The sequence below is a fragment of the Tamandua tetradactyla genome, chromosome 14 (genome assembly GCF_023851605.1).
Source record: "Tamandua tetradactyla isolate mTamTet1 chromosome 14, mTamTet1.pri, whole genome shotgun sequence".
Classification (NCBI taxonomy): domain Eukaryota; kingdom Metazoa; phylum Chordata; class Mammalia; order Pilosa; family Myrmecophagidae; genus Tamandua; species Tamandua tetradactyla.
Genome location: NC_135340.1, coordinates 70554296 through 70571141, shown reverse-complemented (window position 1 = coordinate 70571141; position 16846 = coordinate 70554296). Strand labels below are relative to the sequence as shown.

General features: G+C 36.5%; 2 protein-coding genes across 8 annotated transcripts in view; one reads left to right on the top strand and one right to left on the bottom strand.

Annotated features, from left to right (window-relative positions):
* Positions 1 to 1978: 1978 nt before the first annotated feature.
* On the bottom strand, positions 1979 to 12617 carry PIERCE2 (piercer of microtubule wall 2). The gene is made up of 2 exons (XM_077127977.1): positions 11570 to 12617; positions 1979 to 2414 (listed from the first exon to the last, which is right to left on the bottom strand). The coding sequence occupies exons 1-2, from the start codon at positions 11975 to 11977 to the stop codon at positions 2070 to 2072; spliced, it is 753 nt and encodes a 250-aa protein (XP_076984092.1). The 5' UTR covers positions 11978 to 12617; the 3' UTR covers positions 1979 to 2069.
* Positions 11977 to 16846, top strand: part of CCPG1 (cell cycle progression 1) — a 70011-nt gene continuing 65141 nt past the window's right edge. The window contains exon 1 of one of the 7 annotated variants that reach the window (XM_077127968.1): positions 11977 to 12129. The gene's annotated coding sequence lies outside the window, so the exon portion shown is untranslated. Of the gene's footprint in view, positions 12130 to 12149; positions 12500 to 16846 lie in introns of those variants that run through there. The other 6 variants (XM_077127966.1, XM_077127972.1, XM_077127969.1 and 3 more) reach the window with 6 other exon arrangements.

Genomic DNA, 16846 nt, shown 5'->3' with positions numbered 1-16846 from the left:
ATGTTCGTTATCTACTTCCTGCATAAAGCAGAACCTGTAACTAATGTTCAACCCTCAAACCCCACACCCTTATCCTGGCCCTCAAAAGGCTTCCCAAAACCCAGGTTCGGGGCTCTCTGTTCCTGCGTGTTCAGTGAGCCCCACGCATGTGTGGTAAATAAACCCCTTGCGTGTTGCATGAGAGAACGTCTCTTGGAGTCTTCCTTTGCGTGGCAAAACTCTCGAATTCTCACATTCTTACAGAATGACCTTTCCTTTGATTCAGTCTTACCTTCTTCAGGACACTTCTAATCTTCTTGGTCTCAATTTGAACATTCTCTTTGTTCAGAAGACCTGTGGGTACTTTTTTTTTTTTTGACACAAAAAAGACATTTTATTTCCATATACAAAATACATTCATTTCACCACAATATCACAAAAGCCTTAAATAATTTCAGTAATGGTATTAAGCACAAAGACTAATAGAAATCAGTTATAACATGGACTGTGCTGGTAAATAATTCTCCTCTGGCTATGGAAACTTAGAACAAGTTATCTGCTTCCAATATACATAACATTTTCAAACACCTTTCATCATTTTAAGACTGCCATTTTCTTACATATTTCTGTGACTAAGCATGTAATCAGTCTGTTCTGGCTTAATAATTAGATCATCTCCAACCTTCACATCTCAATCCATTGTACTTGTTGTCCTAAAATCTGCCCATCTTCTGACAGAGTTACTGTAGTTTTGGAGAGTGATTTAGGCCAATAGGCCATCTGATTTCCTCTTTTGTGGTTATTAATAAATCCTTTATTTTTCTGAAATGATAGTGTCTCAAGCACTGATCATTTGAGTGCATTGAGCAGAGAACCCACCATTGTTGATAAGTACATTGTGACTCAGAAACAGAAAATTTTGTAAATACCTCTTTCTTCTACCCATTCCTAATTATCAACAAATAGAAATGGGCAATTAACCATGCATATAACCTTGTAAACACCCATAAAAGTAGCTTTCATGTAATAGAAAATGCAGTTGATCTCAATTTAAGATACCTGGTTTCAAATTTTGGCCCTGAATCTGTCTGATTTCATGACCTTCAATAAAATACTTACATATGAAGTACCTTTTTCTTTTCATCTAACAGATTGGATTAATAATGCCAAATAATATGCATAAAGTCCTTAGCATATTCTAGGGTTCAATAAATATCTTTAGATATCACTATCGGTAGTATCATAGGGAAAAATAAGAGGCCTTCTGAAGCTACCCAGATAAATGTGTACATTGCAGCCTCATTGTGCTGGATAGATATAGATGTTTCCTTCTGACACATGGGGAAAAAATGAAGCTTTCACTATTGGGAGAGCCAAGGAACATGAAAGATCAAAGTGGACAGAAAGTCTTAAGATGTTAGAAGCTAAGAACTGGATGAGGTTCATTTGCTACTGGCTCATGCCTGTGGATACTTTAAACTACACAAATTACCATGTATTATTAATTTGCTAATTTCACTCTCCCACTAAGTGGTCTTGAAACAATAAAATAGTCATTGTCATTTGTGTCCTCATTTGCATAGTATAGTGGCTGGAATAATGTAGGTATCCCATAAGTATTTGTTGAATGAATTAATGAGTAACAATTCTTGTCTTCCACCAGCCTGGCAGTGGAAACCAACATTCTTGAATTCTAAGATATTAGTTGAAACAACAGAAAAGTGGAAAATTATTGGTGAGAATCTTCCCTAATTCAATTTTTATTAGATCTCTTGTGTCCTTTGTCTTAATATACTCAAAAGATGAGTGAAATCATGAAAGCCTTTTGAAGCTTTTGGAGTATAATTATTAAGTAAAGCTAGGACGTATGCAAAGACTTTTTACCTTTTATTCTGCTATTTTGAACACATTTTTATTTAAGAAATCAAGTCATGGGAAAAATTGAAAGAAGTCATCCAGTTATTAGTTGAAATTCTTTATTTCTTACAGGTATTTTTTTTTCACTTGGTCCAACTCTTTATATTCCAAATTGGGTATTCTAGCCTTAGATTTAAAACTCATTTTTCTTAAATATGCAAAGGAACATAAATTCATAAAGTATGTTGAAAATTAGGAAAATCAAGAGTTTTTGTTCTGTCAGGTGCAGTGTTTAAAGCGTTATTTTGATAAAATCCAGTTGCTCTGATATGGCTTGAAAACACTTGCTCCTTTGGAGTATAATTGCAAGGAAGAAACTGTGGTATAGGCAAAAATTCACCATAATCACTTGAATTGGTTTTATACATAATCATCTGAGGTTTTGATAGTGAGGTAGCTGTACAGAGTGCCTTTGGATCCATCATACATGAAAACACAGGATTGCCTGGATTCACACATGCAGGCAGTTCAGGTTTCATTTCTGTGTCTGGATTTGCAGCTGAAGGAATTTTCTTTTCCTAAAAGATTAACACATCCAATCATTCTCAATCACAAAGTTCTGAAGCAAACAATTTAACTTCACCTGACGCGCCCTCCTTTTTTTGGGAATCCTGTTCTCTTGAGACCTTTGAAGACTACATATTTGTACAGGACAAACTTGTCAAAAGTGTGAATAAGATAGCTTTTTAAACATCTTGCAATAAAACCACGAGAATCTGTAAAAGCATTTGTAAATCATAGAGAAAATGTGCAGTGTCAGTTACAAGAGGAAGGACAGCCGAATTTTGGAGTGAGAAAGGAAGAAGATAGACATTAAGGGATTTAGCCTTAAGGGGGATAGTTATTAAACAAATGATTACACAAATGACTATGTAATTACAATTGTGATAAATGCTACGAAGAAAAAAATATAAGGTATTTATGAAGACATTATATTTATGAGGACATTTAACCTGGTGGAGGGAGTTAGGGAAAGCCACTGTAGTGGAGTTTTTTTTTTCTTTTACATGGGCAGGCACCAGGAAACGAGCCGAGGCCTCCAGCATGGCCAGGCAAAAATTCTGCCACTAAGCCACTGTCACACTGCCCTGTAGTGGAGTCTTTTAACCTAAGCTGGAAGAAAAGGAAGGAAAAGATAGAGGCAAAACAAAGTCAGTGTGGCCAAAATCAAGTAAATTAGGGTGAAAATGGCTTGAGGTGAAACTAGAGGGGCAGGAGCCAGATCTGGCAGAGTTTGTTGATTATTTTAAAAATTCGGATCTTTATTGTAGAAGCAATGGAAAGATATTGGAGGGTTTTAAGGAGAGAAGCATCATGATGAAACACTTTTTTATTAAGATTACTTTGGCGCCTGTCAGGGCCTCGAGTGGGTGTAGAGAGGTGCTGCAGTAGTCCTTGTGACAGAAAATGACTTATAATAGAAGGGTGGTGGTATGGTATTCAGAGAAGAAAACGTATTTATAACATGCTTTGGAAGTAGAATTTACAGGACTTGGTGATTGGCTGGATGTGGGTGGTGAGGAACAAAGACAGGTCAAGGATGATTCCCAGGTTTCTGGATAAGCATCTGGGTTGTTAACGGTATCATTTACTGAAATAAATGGATGGGGGAACTTACACACACACACAAGTACATACACGGGCTGTGCATATATATATATATATATATATATATATATATATATATATATATATATGAATTTATTTTTTTAGCAGTTTAAGGAGGGAGGGATCAAGATATTAAACCATAGCAATGGATGCAAAAAAGAGGATAAAATCAAAATCTATTCAATAATAAAGATGAAAAAATTTAAAGGGAACACACTACATAGCTCAAAAATAGACCTGTATCATTCATTAATTAATTCAACCAATACATATTTCAGCACAAACTGTGTGTCTCACATTGTTAGATGCTGGGGATAGGGTGATGTATAATATAAAGTTTCTAGAGCTCATATAGAAGACAAACACATAGAAAATACTCATTTAAAATTACATGATAGAAAAACTAAAAATCATAGGGAAGGTATTTTAACCATACTAAGGAGAACATTCTAAAAGTGACAAAAGAAATCATAAAGGAAATAATTGCTATATTTAACTGTCTAATTTGTACATGAAAATAAAGCTAACAAAAATTAAAAGGTAAACAACAGATTTGGAACACTAGAAAGAATGACAATGGATTAAAACATTTAACTCATAAAGTATTCTTATGTAAAAAACAATAAGCAAAACATTGCAACTCTGATAAAGCAAAGGTAATTAAGACGTTAGTCTGTAATTTCTAAAACGTAAATTACAAACACAACGAGTTTTTTTTGTTTTATTTTAATTAAGATATCCAATTTGGCAATGAAAAAAGTACTTTGCATTGGTGGTGGTCAGGTAAATTAATATTAACCACTTAAAAAAATTTAACAGAATGCAAGAACTTTAAAAAATATTCATAACTTTGATCCTGAAATTTTAGTGTTGAAACCTATCTTTAAACTTAATTGTAGAAAAAAGTTAATGCACAGCTTTACTTATAAAAGTACTGAAATGTGTACTAATGAGATGGATGTTAATTTTAATTATATTTTTTAATGCCAAAAATACTCAAAAGATCTCTTAAATAGATAAGTTTCTTTCACAACCTTACATTGGTGTAAGAAAAATATTAACCCATTCCTGGTTTAATTATCTCAGAAGAATTAAAAGCTGATGAGGTTCCGTAAAGTTCTTTACTATACACTTTTTAATAAACTCACCTTGAGATTGTATTATACCACTTAATTTTTTTGGTTAAGACTTGCAATGGCTAATCCTTTATAAATTCAATTCATTTCCATTTCTAGTTGGGAAAATCACTACTGTCTTGTACCTATCTACTGGTATTTTAAATTTATCTGTGGCTGGTTATATTCCTGAAACAAAAAGGTCCTGTGAGTTAAAATGAACCTAAGCTGGAATATTTTCCCTATAAAAATTCCTGAAGGCTAGTTGCTTATTTAAAAAAACTATAAAATTATGTTCAACCAATTCTTCAGTATATTATTATTCTACCTGGACAGTGTCCCTAATAAACCTTTTCAAAGTGTGAATCAAGGTTTAGAAATATGAATTAAGTATAGTGGAAAGAGCTTTGAAATGAGGACCCAGATTCTGGTCCTAAATTTGCTAGAAATATAAATCTGAGTAAAACACTTAGATTTTCCATGTTTCAGTTTTCTGTCTGTTAAATAAGAGAGCCTGGATTATTTGATCTTCCAGATCGCTGTCATTAACTCTGTAGAATTTATAAAGTTGATAAAATAAGGCAGTATCTCATGTTTTCCTTATTTAATGACAATCATAAGGCAAATAAAATTTTTAGAAGTTCTTCTTTAAACAATTTTAACAAATCTTTTGGATTACTTTATGGCTTCTTGAAAATTCAATCCAAGAATTTTTTTTTCTTAAGAATTCTATATCCTTTATTGATCCTCTGTCTAGATGTTCTGTCCATTGATGAGAGTGGGGAATTGAAGTCTCCAACTATTATGGTAGATGTGTCTATTTCTCTTTTCAGTGTTTGCCACATGTATTTCAGAGCATTCTGGTTTGGTGCATAAATATTTACGATTGTTATGTCTTCATGCTGAATTGTTCCTTTTATTAGTACATAGTATTCTTCTTTGTCTCTTTTAACTGTTTTACATTTGAAGTCTAATTTGTTGGATATTAGTATAGCTACTCCTGCTCTTTTCTGGTTGTTATTTGCATGAAATATCTTTTCCCAACCTTTCACTTTCAACCTATGTTTGTCTTTGGGTCTAAGATGTGTTTCCTGTAGACAGCATATAGATGGGTACTGTTTTTTAATCCATTCTGCCAGTCTGTGTCTTTTGATTGGGGAATTCAATCTATTAACATTTAGTGTTATTACTGTATGGGTAGTACTTTCTTCTACCATTTTGTCTTTTGGATTTTATATGTCATATCTAATTTGTCTTCTTTTTACCTTTACTCTTAGTCTTCCTTTCTACACTCTTCTCCATACCTCTCTCTTTTGTCTTTTCATATTTGTCTCTAGTGCTCCCGTTAGTATTTCTTGCAGAGCTGGTCTCTTGGTCACAAATTCAGTATTTTTTTGTCTGAAAATGTTTTAATTTCTCCCTTATTTTTGAAGGACAATTTTGCTGGATATAGAATTCTTGGTTGGCAGTTTTTCTCTTTTAGTAATTTAAATATATCATCCCACTGTCTTCTCATCTCCATGGTTTCTGCTGAGAAATCTACACATAGTCTTATTGGGTTTCCCTTGTATGTAATCGATTGCTTTTCTCTTGCTGCTTTCAAGATCCTCTCTTTCTCTTTGACCTCTGACATTCTGATTAGTAAGTGTCTTGGAGTACGTCTATTTGGATCTATTCTCTTTGGGGTATGCTGTACTTCTTGGATCTGTAATTTTAAGTCTTTCATAAGAGTTGGGAAATTTTCAGTGATAATTTCCTCTATTAAGTTTTCTTCTCCTTTTCCCTTCTCTTCTCCTTCTGGGACACCCACAACACGTATATTCATGACTTCATATTGTCATTCAATCCTCTGAGTCTCTGCTCATATTTTTCCATATTTTTCCCTATATTTTCTTTTTCTTGTCGGATTTCAGATGTTCCGTCCTCCGGTTCACTAATCCTATCCTCTGCCTCTTGAAATCTACCATTGTAGGTTTCCATTGTTTTTTTCATGTCTTCTACTGTGCCTTTCATTCCCATAAGTTCTGTGATTTGTTTTTTCCGACTTTCCATTTCTTCTTTTTGTTCATTCCTTGCCTTCTTCATGTCCTCCCTCAATTCATTGATTTGGTTTTTGATGAGGTTTTCCATGTCTGTTCATATATTCTGAATTAATTGTTTCAGAATTGTTGGTTTGTTCCTTTGACTGGGCCATATTTTCAGTTTTCCTGGTGTGCTCTGTTATTTTTTGCTGGCATCTTAGACATTTAATTACCTTAATTAGTTTATTCTGGAGATTGTTTTCACTTCTTTTACCTAGGGTTTTCTTGCTGGATGAATTTGTTGTCTATCTCTTCTTTGCTATTCAGTTCAGCTTTTTCTGGACCTCTAGCTTAGGTTATATTAACAGAGGAAAATTTTTCAGTTCTTGTTTTCTTGCCCTGCTTGTATGGTGCCTTTTTCCCCCCACCCTTAGGAGGGTCTACGTAGGTATTATAGACCCCAGCCGGGTTTTCCCAGACCAAACTGGCCTCCTATCAGGGGGAGGGAGTCATCTGTGTCAGTTTTCCCTGAGGGTGAGACCCAGCAGGTTGAAAGACTTTCCTGTGAAGTCTCTGGACTCTGTTTTTCTTATCCTGCCCAGTATGTGGCTCTTGTCTGCCTGCAGGTCCCACCAGCATAAAATGATATGGTACCTTTAACTTTGGCAGACTCTCCCTGCTGGGGGCATGGTGGAGACAGAGCAGAGGTTGTAGGCTGGTTTTAATGGCTTCAAATTACCAAGCCCTGGTGTCTGAATTCCTTGAGGGAGGGATTACACCTGAGTTGGGCTTCACCCTTTCCCTGGGGAAGGCACAGGTTTGAGACACGCCCTGAAAGGAGCTTGTTTCTACCTATGCCTGGGGCAGTTGCAGCCTGAGAAGTTCTGCCAGTGAATCCAGAGGCAGTTAAGCCTTCGTAGAAACATAGCCACAAAAACCTCCGTTTCCTTTTTTTTTTCCTTTTTCCATCAGCCCTGCCCCCTTGGCACAGGGGCAAAAATGAGCAACCTCCGCTTTGACCAGGTTCACCTGAGCTGGGGGCCTATTTTTAGTAGCCCGAATTTGTTGATTAATGGCACAATTGGCATTTGGTTGAGTTTAGCCCCCGCTGCTGGTAAAGTCCCTTTCCTTTCCCCTCTGGGAAGCAGCCTGTGGGGGAGGGGGACCAGCCACCGTGGCTTGGGGGACTCACGGTTTTGGGGGGGCTTGCAGCCGGTCCAGCTGGTCCAGACTGGGGTACGCTGTGTGTCCAGTCACTGACGTGGCCCCAGGAGCTGTTCTGTACTGTTTCTGGTAATTTAGTAGCTGTTCTGGAGGATGAACTAAAATGCACACATTGCTAAACTACCATCTGGCCGAGGGCTGAGAAGTTTTCCCAAGAATATTTGTTTTGCTGCTGTTTTTCATAAGGGGAATAAAAACCTTATTCTTATGGTAAATTGCCCTATTGTAAATATATAAGGTGTTAGATACAAAATTGTTGGTGATTTCTGCTCCCCCTGCTTTTCAGATAAGTATAAATTTCTTTAAAAACTGACGCTGTGGGCCGTAGGGTGTTAACTCAGTGACAAAAATTCTCACTTGCCAAGCCAGAGACTGGGGTTTGTTTCCCGGAGTGTGCCCATTGAAAAAAAAGAAAAAAACTGATACTGTGATTTTCAAATGTGTGGTGTGTTCAGTTACTATTTTATTCTGTTGGTTTTTGCACTGAGTTTTGAATTTTCTACCTCAGGAAAATCTCATTGTTCCTAGGATTGAGACTAACATTTCAGGAATATCCATCTTATTTGAACCTTCAGCCATGGCTGGACCAGTCACCTTTGAGGCCCAAGTAGTGAATGACTTCATTCACTTGACCTTGCTAACCAGAAAGAAAATCTTGGTATCACCTTATTACCTACTTTTTCTCCGCTATAGTGTTGTTCTCTAGTGCAGTGCTTCTCATACTTTAATGTGCAGACTAAACCCCCAGGAATCTTTTTAAAATTTAGATTTCTGACTTGGCAGGTCTGGGATGGAGACAAGATTCTGCTTTTCTAGTAGGGCCCTCACTGCTCTTGCTGCTGGCCTCTGGATCACACTTTCTGAGTTCAAGGTTAGATACTTGGCAGAAAAGATGTGGCTAAACTGAGGCCAGGAGTTGAAGAGGCCCTTAGGAGAGTGAGTAAGGAGTCTGGGGATATGGACAGATGGTTGCAGGGCCAGATAATAATGACAGCTGCAGAGATTATACAAGAGCATGCCAAGCAGACTAATTGAGAAACTTGTTTTTATTTGTGTACCTCCTGCTGTAAGAGTTATAAAAAGCACAAATTAGGTGTCAGTAGTTGTGGATTCCAATGTTGGCAGTGACAATAGCTGTGTGACTTTGACAAAATTATTTTACAAGGCTTCAAGTTCCTTGTCTATAAATATAGAACAAAGAAGATGGATTAGATGGTTTTATCAAATTGGGGACAGAGATATCAGGGCTTTCTAAATGTGGCATTAGAAAACTGTGGTTTTCAGTTATGACGTTATAAGGCCCTCAATAAATGTATTCTTTAGTGTCAATGAAAGCAAAAAATAATTTTAGTGGTTAAAAAAAGCTTGGTAACCTTGTAGAATAGTTGAGATATAAATCCCTTCCATATAGGAAATTCTGTATTATATTTAAATAATCTAATAATGGTTGTTCTGTGCCTTTTTTAAAAAAAGATTAAATAGAAGATTGCTTATATATATTAAAGTTCTATTCCTTTTCTTTCAGAACTTTATAGTAGACCTTGACATTCATGAGACTGAGACTGTTTAAGAATCTCCTAAATGCTGAAGACCAGCAAGCATATGATCTCAGTTTCTTCAACTCTAAAGATAAAAATGTTTACAGAGTTACTGTGTCAAATTTAAGTGAGGACAAAGCCTCTTTGAAATTCAAATTTGGGTCAGATTAGCTATGTTTCTCACTAACATAATCCAGCTCATTGAATTCCTGTGTGATTCTAATTAATGTATCAGCAAAGTTAAACTTTCTGAATGTCACAAACCATCTTGTTTTGAAATCTTGATGGTCAAATCTGCAAATGTGAAGTGGTTAGTCCACTTCCTCTTTCCTTTGTTTAGATTTGAAGATTGTGAAGTATTGGAGAAGTAGTACAAAGTAGTACAAAGCAGGTTCATTTCACCTTTGCTTGTAAAACTGGTACAGATATCTACCTAACTCCTGTGGTTGCTGTGAGATAAAATGAAAGAGAAATGGATTTAAATGGTAAATTGCCATATAAATGGAAGCATTTTTTAAAATCCTATTCTTTTTGCAGGTTTACGTCAAGATATATGTATGATCTAGAATTTGCTGAATTTTTTAAGTTATTAACACTTTAAATTAGAATAGTACAGTTTACTAGCACTCATTTAATATTTATTAATACTTATTAATACATATTTAATATGGTGAGTATGCTGACAAAGCTGGAAGTATAACTCAGATTTCCTGAGTCTCAGATCAATGCTATTCTCATTAGGTCATGCTGTTTAGTCTTTCTGACATTGCTTATTAACATTGTTTTAAATACCAAGACAATACATAGACATAATAGTAAGTCACCAGAATCCTACAATTTGATAGTTTCTCAAAAGGTCTGCTTTTCTCAAAATGTCTACGTTTCTGCCGCACAGGAAGGGGCTTCCTAGGTGGAAGGTAGCTGCCCTGCAAGTTCTGGCAAGAAATATAACCCTGATTTACTTTATGGGCACCTACCCAGTCAAGTTGCCTAGGGCAACTCCTGTTTTGTTATTGTGTTAAACCATTTCCTTAAGTGACTGGGGACTCTTTCTTTCATCAAGTCACCCCCTACTACTGGCTCTAAACTCTGATCTGCTGTGGCTTAAAATGTAAAGCAGGAGATCGAATCTAGTCAAAGCAAAAGATAAATTAAGTGATAATCTTTGTTGGCATAATTTTCCACAGACTGGTAAATTAGTGTCTACTTAAATGTTTTTGATTCAGAAACAAAATACCCATTTCCCTTACTTTACTTCATAGGCCCTCTCTGCAGCTTCTTGTATTCAAGCTCTTCAAGTATGGATATACTGAAAATGTAGATAAGATGAAGACTAATGCAAAGCAGGCTACTGCAATGAATAATAAAAGGATTACTTTAAATTCTCTAGCAGATAACATGTCAACAACTGTTATTTACTTAAGGATGAAAGGTTAATTAAAATTATAAGTGATTATTTTAAAAGAGGCTGTATGTATAAAAATTAGCCTGTGAAAGTACAAAAATCTATTCACATAGATAGTATTAGATTTCTTACGAATTTTCAGGTCTCATAGTTAGAGAAAACCATGTCACTTCGACTTTTCAAAGTCCCTCAACATAAACACATAAACATTTTGAAGAAATGAAAACAGGCCATTGAAGTAATAAAAATGCCCATTTCTGTGCATATTTTGTAATTATAGTAACACCAAAAAACAAAAGAAAACAACAAACTCAGTCTTTAACTTAGAGGCATTCTTTGGTCTCAGCTCAGGCCCATCATCTTCCTTGTTAATGTTTTCCTTATTTATCTTTTGTACCACAATTGTGGGATACAGAATTAAACGTTAACTTTCTACTGCTTCCGTTAATAGTGAATTTAAGTGCGCCGATGCGCATATCTCTTTTGAACAAGGAATAATATAAATAAACGTAAAGTTAACAAGGTAGCGTTTTTTTGTTAAGTCATCAACGAAGTTAACAGGGGAGATATGTAGCATCCCCAATTATCTTTCTAATTTCAGAGGCAATTTCGGTTAATGCACGCAAATTTACGTTTGTGTAGCCCAAAATTCGCCTAGAAAGCGTTGTTTCTTCCGGGAGTGCTGGATGGAATGGGTAAGAGTAGGGGTTCTTGCCCAAAATACTAACATTCAAAAACATCCAGGCCTCTGCCCAAACCCACCCAGTCGTACTCGGTCATCCTCGCTCTCTTTTTTGTTAATTTTTCCGGTAAACGCAGTGTTGTCCTGCAGCTTAAGGCCAGCGACAGCCCAGGGGACGCGACTTTTCCACTGGATCCTATTAAAACATCAAAGAGAAAGTGAACCGTTGACGGGAACAATGCGCCTAATCCAGGGGACAGTCCTCCGGGGTGAAACCGCGAATCCTTTCCTGAGACTGTCTCTCGTCTCCATAGCAACTGGCCGCGGAACCCCTCCAGCGCCAGGGCCCGGATGTTGTGAGGAACTCCGCCACCCTCAGGGCTTCCTGCACCCCGCCCACGGCGGACTACGCTTCTCCTCGGGAGTCGTAGTTCTTCTCTCCTCCGCCACTCGGCATGAGGCGTGGGCTGGACTACGAGTCCCGGCATGCGCCGCGGCTCCCGCCGGCTGCCGCCTCCCGGCTGCGAACGCCTGCGAGCAGGTTGTTGTTTTTATGAGCAGGCGTCACTCGCGTTCTGAGCTGTGACCGCAATCACCGCGACAGTCAGCGCAGGCGGCGGAGGTGGCGCTGCCTGTTCAGGTACTTCCCTAGGCGGGTTTGGACTTCGGGGCCCACTGTCTTGGCCTTAGGTGGGCACCGTTGGCTCAGCCGCCCCGCTGAGGCACTAGTGGGGTCCCCTCTGAGGCGGGGCTGCTGAGGCGGGGGCTTGACCTCTGGCGCCTGGCGTGCGCGGCAGCGCCGGCTTCTTCCTCGGCCGCGAGTCCTCAGCCCTAGTGGTTGGACCCGCTCCTGAGGCACCCCTTCTGGTGGTTCAGTAGCTTTTAATCCTAGCTTGTAGCCGCAGCCGTGCGCCCGCGGTGGGGGAGGCGACGGCCAGGAGGACCTTTCTTCCTTCCTTCCTGGGCCAGGCTCGGGCGCTTTTCGGTCCTGATCGAAGAGAATCCATATGGTAAGATGTTACGTGCGTCACCCTGCCGGGTTTTCTGCCGGCCCATCTCTTTTGTTGACGTTTGAGTCCTATGATGCTAGGAATAGAAAGATTCAATATTGAATAATGCTGCTGGGGTTTCTTCTCGTAAGCCAGCCTACTAATGATTAAGCCCCCCCTCTGCCTTTCCCCTCCACAGGCCCTCTTAAACGTCGGTCTACTTTAGTCGATAAGTTCTAGGCAGCAGGCGTCCCACGCACTGCCTTGTAAGCACCTCATGCTTACCTCTGTTTAATAAATCCAGCTCTGCCACTGGGAGCGCCAGTTTTAACAAACTCAGCCAGTTAAGTTTTTTTTTTGTTGTTGTTGTTGAGTAGGTGAAATTTGCACTGCTGTCCTCTATTGTGGCTCTTTAAGCAAAACGAAATGGGGCTTTCTTGTAGCTGGAATAGGTAACTGCCGGTTTCGGGGATGTGCGTTCTCTAGTCCGGTAGCATCTGCAGAATAGTGCTTGATTAGCACATCATACCTTTGGCTTAAGATTTTGAATTTTAACAGACCCCGTATTTCTCAGTGGCTGTTTATTATACATAGTACCCTATGGTTTGGTAGTCTTTCCTGAGATCGTGTCATAAAGGGAAGCAGAGAATGAGGGTATCATTGTAATGCTTAACTTTTAACCTAAGGAGGGAATTCTCTTCAAAGAAGCCATTAAAAATCATTCTCAAATAATATTTAATGGTATGGGAAATACTCATTTAAAAATGAAAACAGGTTAGACAGTAGTATATTTCCAATTTTGTAAACTAAGTTACAGAACAAGGAATTTATACTGTGTTTATTAGAAATTAGACTGAAAGGATAATCGCAGTTATGAAAGTGGTTAGGTGGTGAAACTGCAAATGCTTTTTTCTTTATTATTTTCCAGTTTTGCTTTTTTAAAAAGAAAAACCTTAATTTAAAAAAAAGGATGTGATGTGATGCAGATGCAGCTGTTCCAGCTAAATGTGCCCTTAAACATTACAAAGCCCTTAAGCAAAAAATAAGCAACTACGAAAACCATAGACCCTGGTTCTGGAACCACAGACTATATGGGTGACAAATATAAATGTAAATTATTTGGAGAGAAGAAACAAGAAATACATCAGTTGGACTGGAAAAAATAAAAAGCAGACAATAATTCTTAGCATTTCACATACTGTCTTTTCTTTTCTTTTCATCTTGTACTGTAAAACCAAAGCCCATAGCCTTTTTTAAGTTAAGGCAGTGCAGTCTTTTTTTTTTTTTAGTTAGTTATGCAAGATATTCCTTTTATTTTAACTTAACCTTTGTGAATACTTCACAAAAATACACATTTAGAAGCAAATAAAACAAGTTAAACTAAATATCCAACAGACAGAACAGGTAATCAGAAATTCAAAGATAAACTGTAAGTGGCTGGTGGGATTGTTTACATAATCAAAGGAGTAGCACAAAATCAATTTAGAATTAATGTGGTTTTTTCCCATAAAGAGAAATGGTAATCTGTAAAATGAGTGGGTTACATGCATTGATGTGCAATCTTGAGTAATCCTGTAAATTTGTCAGGTGACAAAATATAGGGTATATTAACCTATTAAAAAGTAGGCTATAGCAGTTTCTTGTTTATTATTTGTATGCATTTACCAGTGGAATTTAAAAAGTTGTTAAGCACTTATAAGGAGACATTTTAAAGTTTGTTTACATTGAATCACTTTGAGTGGTGTGATTTGTGTGACTAATAATTTGAATAATGTATATTTTTGTTTCATTTGTTGTAGATATGTTGAATATGCATGGATAAATAATTCATTATTACCCTTTTTTGTTGTTTTTCAGGCCTTAGTGGTCATACTTTAGTTTTCTTGGGTTTTCTTTGAGGCTTTACTTCTCTACTCAGATTCTATTAATATTTTCAGTATTTTCCACCTTTTAATACTGTGTTCTTTGTCAGCTCAATATATTATTAGAATTTGGGTGCATTTACAGGGCATAGGAAACATTTATATTGGCTAACATGTCTGTTTACAGATTGGCTCCACTGTATTGTTATAAAGGATGTGTAATTGTGTTTTCCAAGTTAAATAAGTAAAGCTTTTAAAATATTAAGTGATTCTGAACTGCTGAAATAATAGTTTATGAAAATGTTAACATGGACGCAGCGGCAAGGCCTGTTAAGCCCAGGTAGTTTAAAACAGAAAATGCAGACTCACTAATAATGCAGAACTAGTTGAGACCGAATTGTTTTTGTGTTTGTGTGTTTAAGATGAGGAAATTGCCATATTTGAGGTGATAACTATTACATTTTCTTCCAGGTGGTTCTACCATTCAGACTAGATTAAAAGTTAAAAACTGGTCTGTTTCAGAGTTCATGTCCAGTGTACTGCACCAGATACAGTTGACCAAATCATCTCTCATTTTGAGCTCTAAAATGAAATTTAGCCCTATATATGTGCAAAGGATAGCAACTAACTGCTAAAACTAGGGATTTTTTTTTTTTTAAGAGTATTTAATGTGTGAAAAGTTGTTTCTGAGTCTATGGGATTTTCCAATGAAGTACTAGGAAATAAGATGTGTTAAAATTTTCTTATGTCCTCACAGGAAGTCAGAAATTTAATTTTTTCTTTAGTACTTGTCCAGAAATTGCTATTTTTCTCCTAAAACATACTTCTTGTTCATATCGCTAGCATGATGAAATACGAAAGAAGGATTGGATTCTGAGTCAGAAGATATGTTTAATGATATTGAGAAAGTAATTGAATTTATGAGCCTCTGTTGCTTCCTTTTTTTTTTTGGTGAAAAATAACATATGCAAAACAATAAATTTCAGAGCACACTGCAACAATTAGTTGTATAGATCAGGTTTCAGAGTTTGATATGGGTTACAATTCCTCAAGTTTAGGTTTTTACTTCTAGCTGCTCCAAGACAGTGGAGACTAAAAGAAATATCAATATAATGATTCTCTGTTGTTTTCTTTTGCAAATTGGAAATAATAGGTAGTTGGCTTACTTCATAGATTATTGTGAAGATAAACTCAGATACCATCACTTTGCAGATGATCTATTCATGTAAAGTAGTAAAATAGTATTTATTTAAAGCATGTTATAAATTTGAAGTGTGATGATCTGATGCAGTGTATGTCTGTTGACTGGGAAGTGTGATCTTCGTTTACTTTATTGGCACAGCTTGCTGGCTTTTTCTAAATTGAAGGTAACCTGGCCTCTTCTCCTGACTGTGACTTTGCACTCTGTTCCTTTGAAGGTTCTGAAACTGCAGTGTGCTTTTAAAAACGTTTGGCTTTTAATTTTGGTTTTTATTTGTTTTAATCTCAGGTTGAAAAGTTCAGGAAAGTTCTTTAGTTTAGCAATAGGAAGAACATAATTGTTTTTACTGCTCTAACATGGTACTTTCAAGTTGATTTCATGAACAATGAGCCTGTGTTGAATATGAAGTCACAAGTCCTCTGAGAGATATATTTCATATTTAACATTGGTCTTTGAGCCAAATTTTAAAGCATAGATGCTTCCTACTGGGTTTAGAATGTAGATGCCTCCTACTGGGCAAGTGAGTTCTAGCTATTACAGCATTTGATCTTTGCGATTACTTCAAGTTAAATTGAGATATAGATCATTCAAGTGAAAAAGTCTTTTAAAAATTTGTAAATAAATTCTGAGGACTTTACCACAGTATGTATAGGTAAGTGAAAGTAAAAGACAACAAAATACATACTGTGTGATGGGTTGTAATGACTTTGCTTATATGATTAGTTGATATCTCAAATAATTTTGCAAATATTTCATCTAGTATTACTACTGAAAAGTAACTATGGATTTATATATAATCATCTATGTAAATTAACAAATGGAAGACAGAAGAAAAATGAATAAAGTCCCTTATTTGTTTTCCATCTTTCCAAATGAAAAGTAGAAGACAGTTGTAAGAAAATTAGGGCAAATTATCCTTTGTAAGAAGGATGTTTAAAAAAGAAAATAGATAATGGATATTTATTTTTTAAAAAGTAAAAACAATTTTATTTTAAAAATTTTGAGAATAGAAGAAAGAACAAGAACCTAGTGATTTTACTTTTTTTTTTTTTTTTTTTTACAAAATTAGGGGAAAAGAGACCACCAAGGGCTTTTAGTGCTGAAGTATGAGCAGAATTTAACTTGTACATCTGTTGGCCCTTTCAGGCTTTTCCAAAATTAAGATAGAGCAATCCTGGACAGTCAGGATTTTTCTCAGAATGAGAATACCCAATGAAAGAAATATTTCAATAATAACAGTATCTTAATTTCCTCAGTGCTTTGAGCTCATATTGTTACTTTATTTTAAACTTTATATCAAAGGTG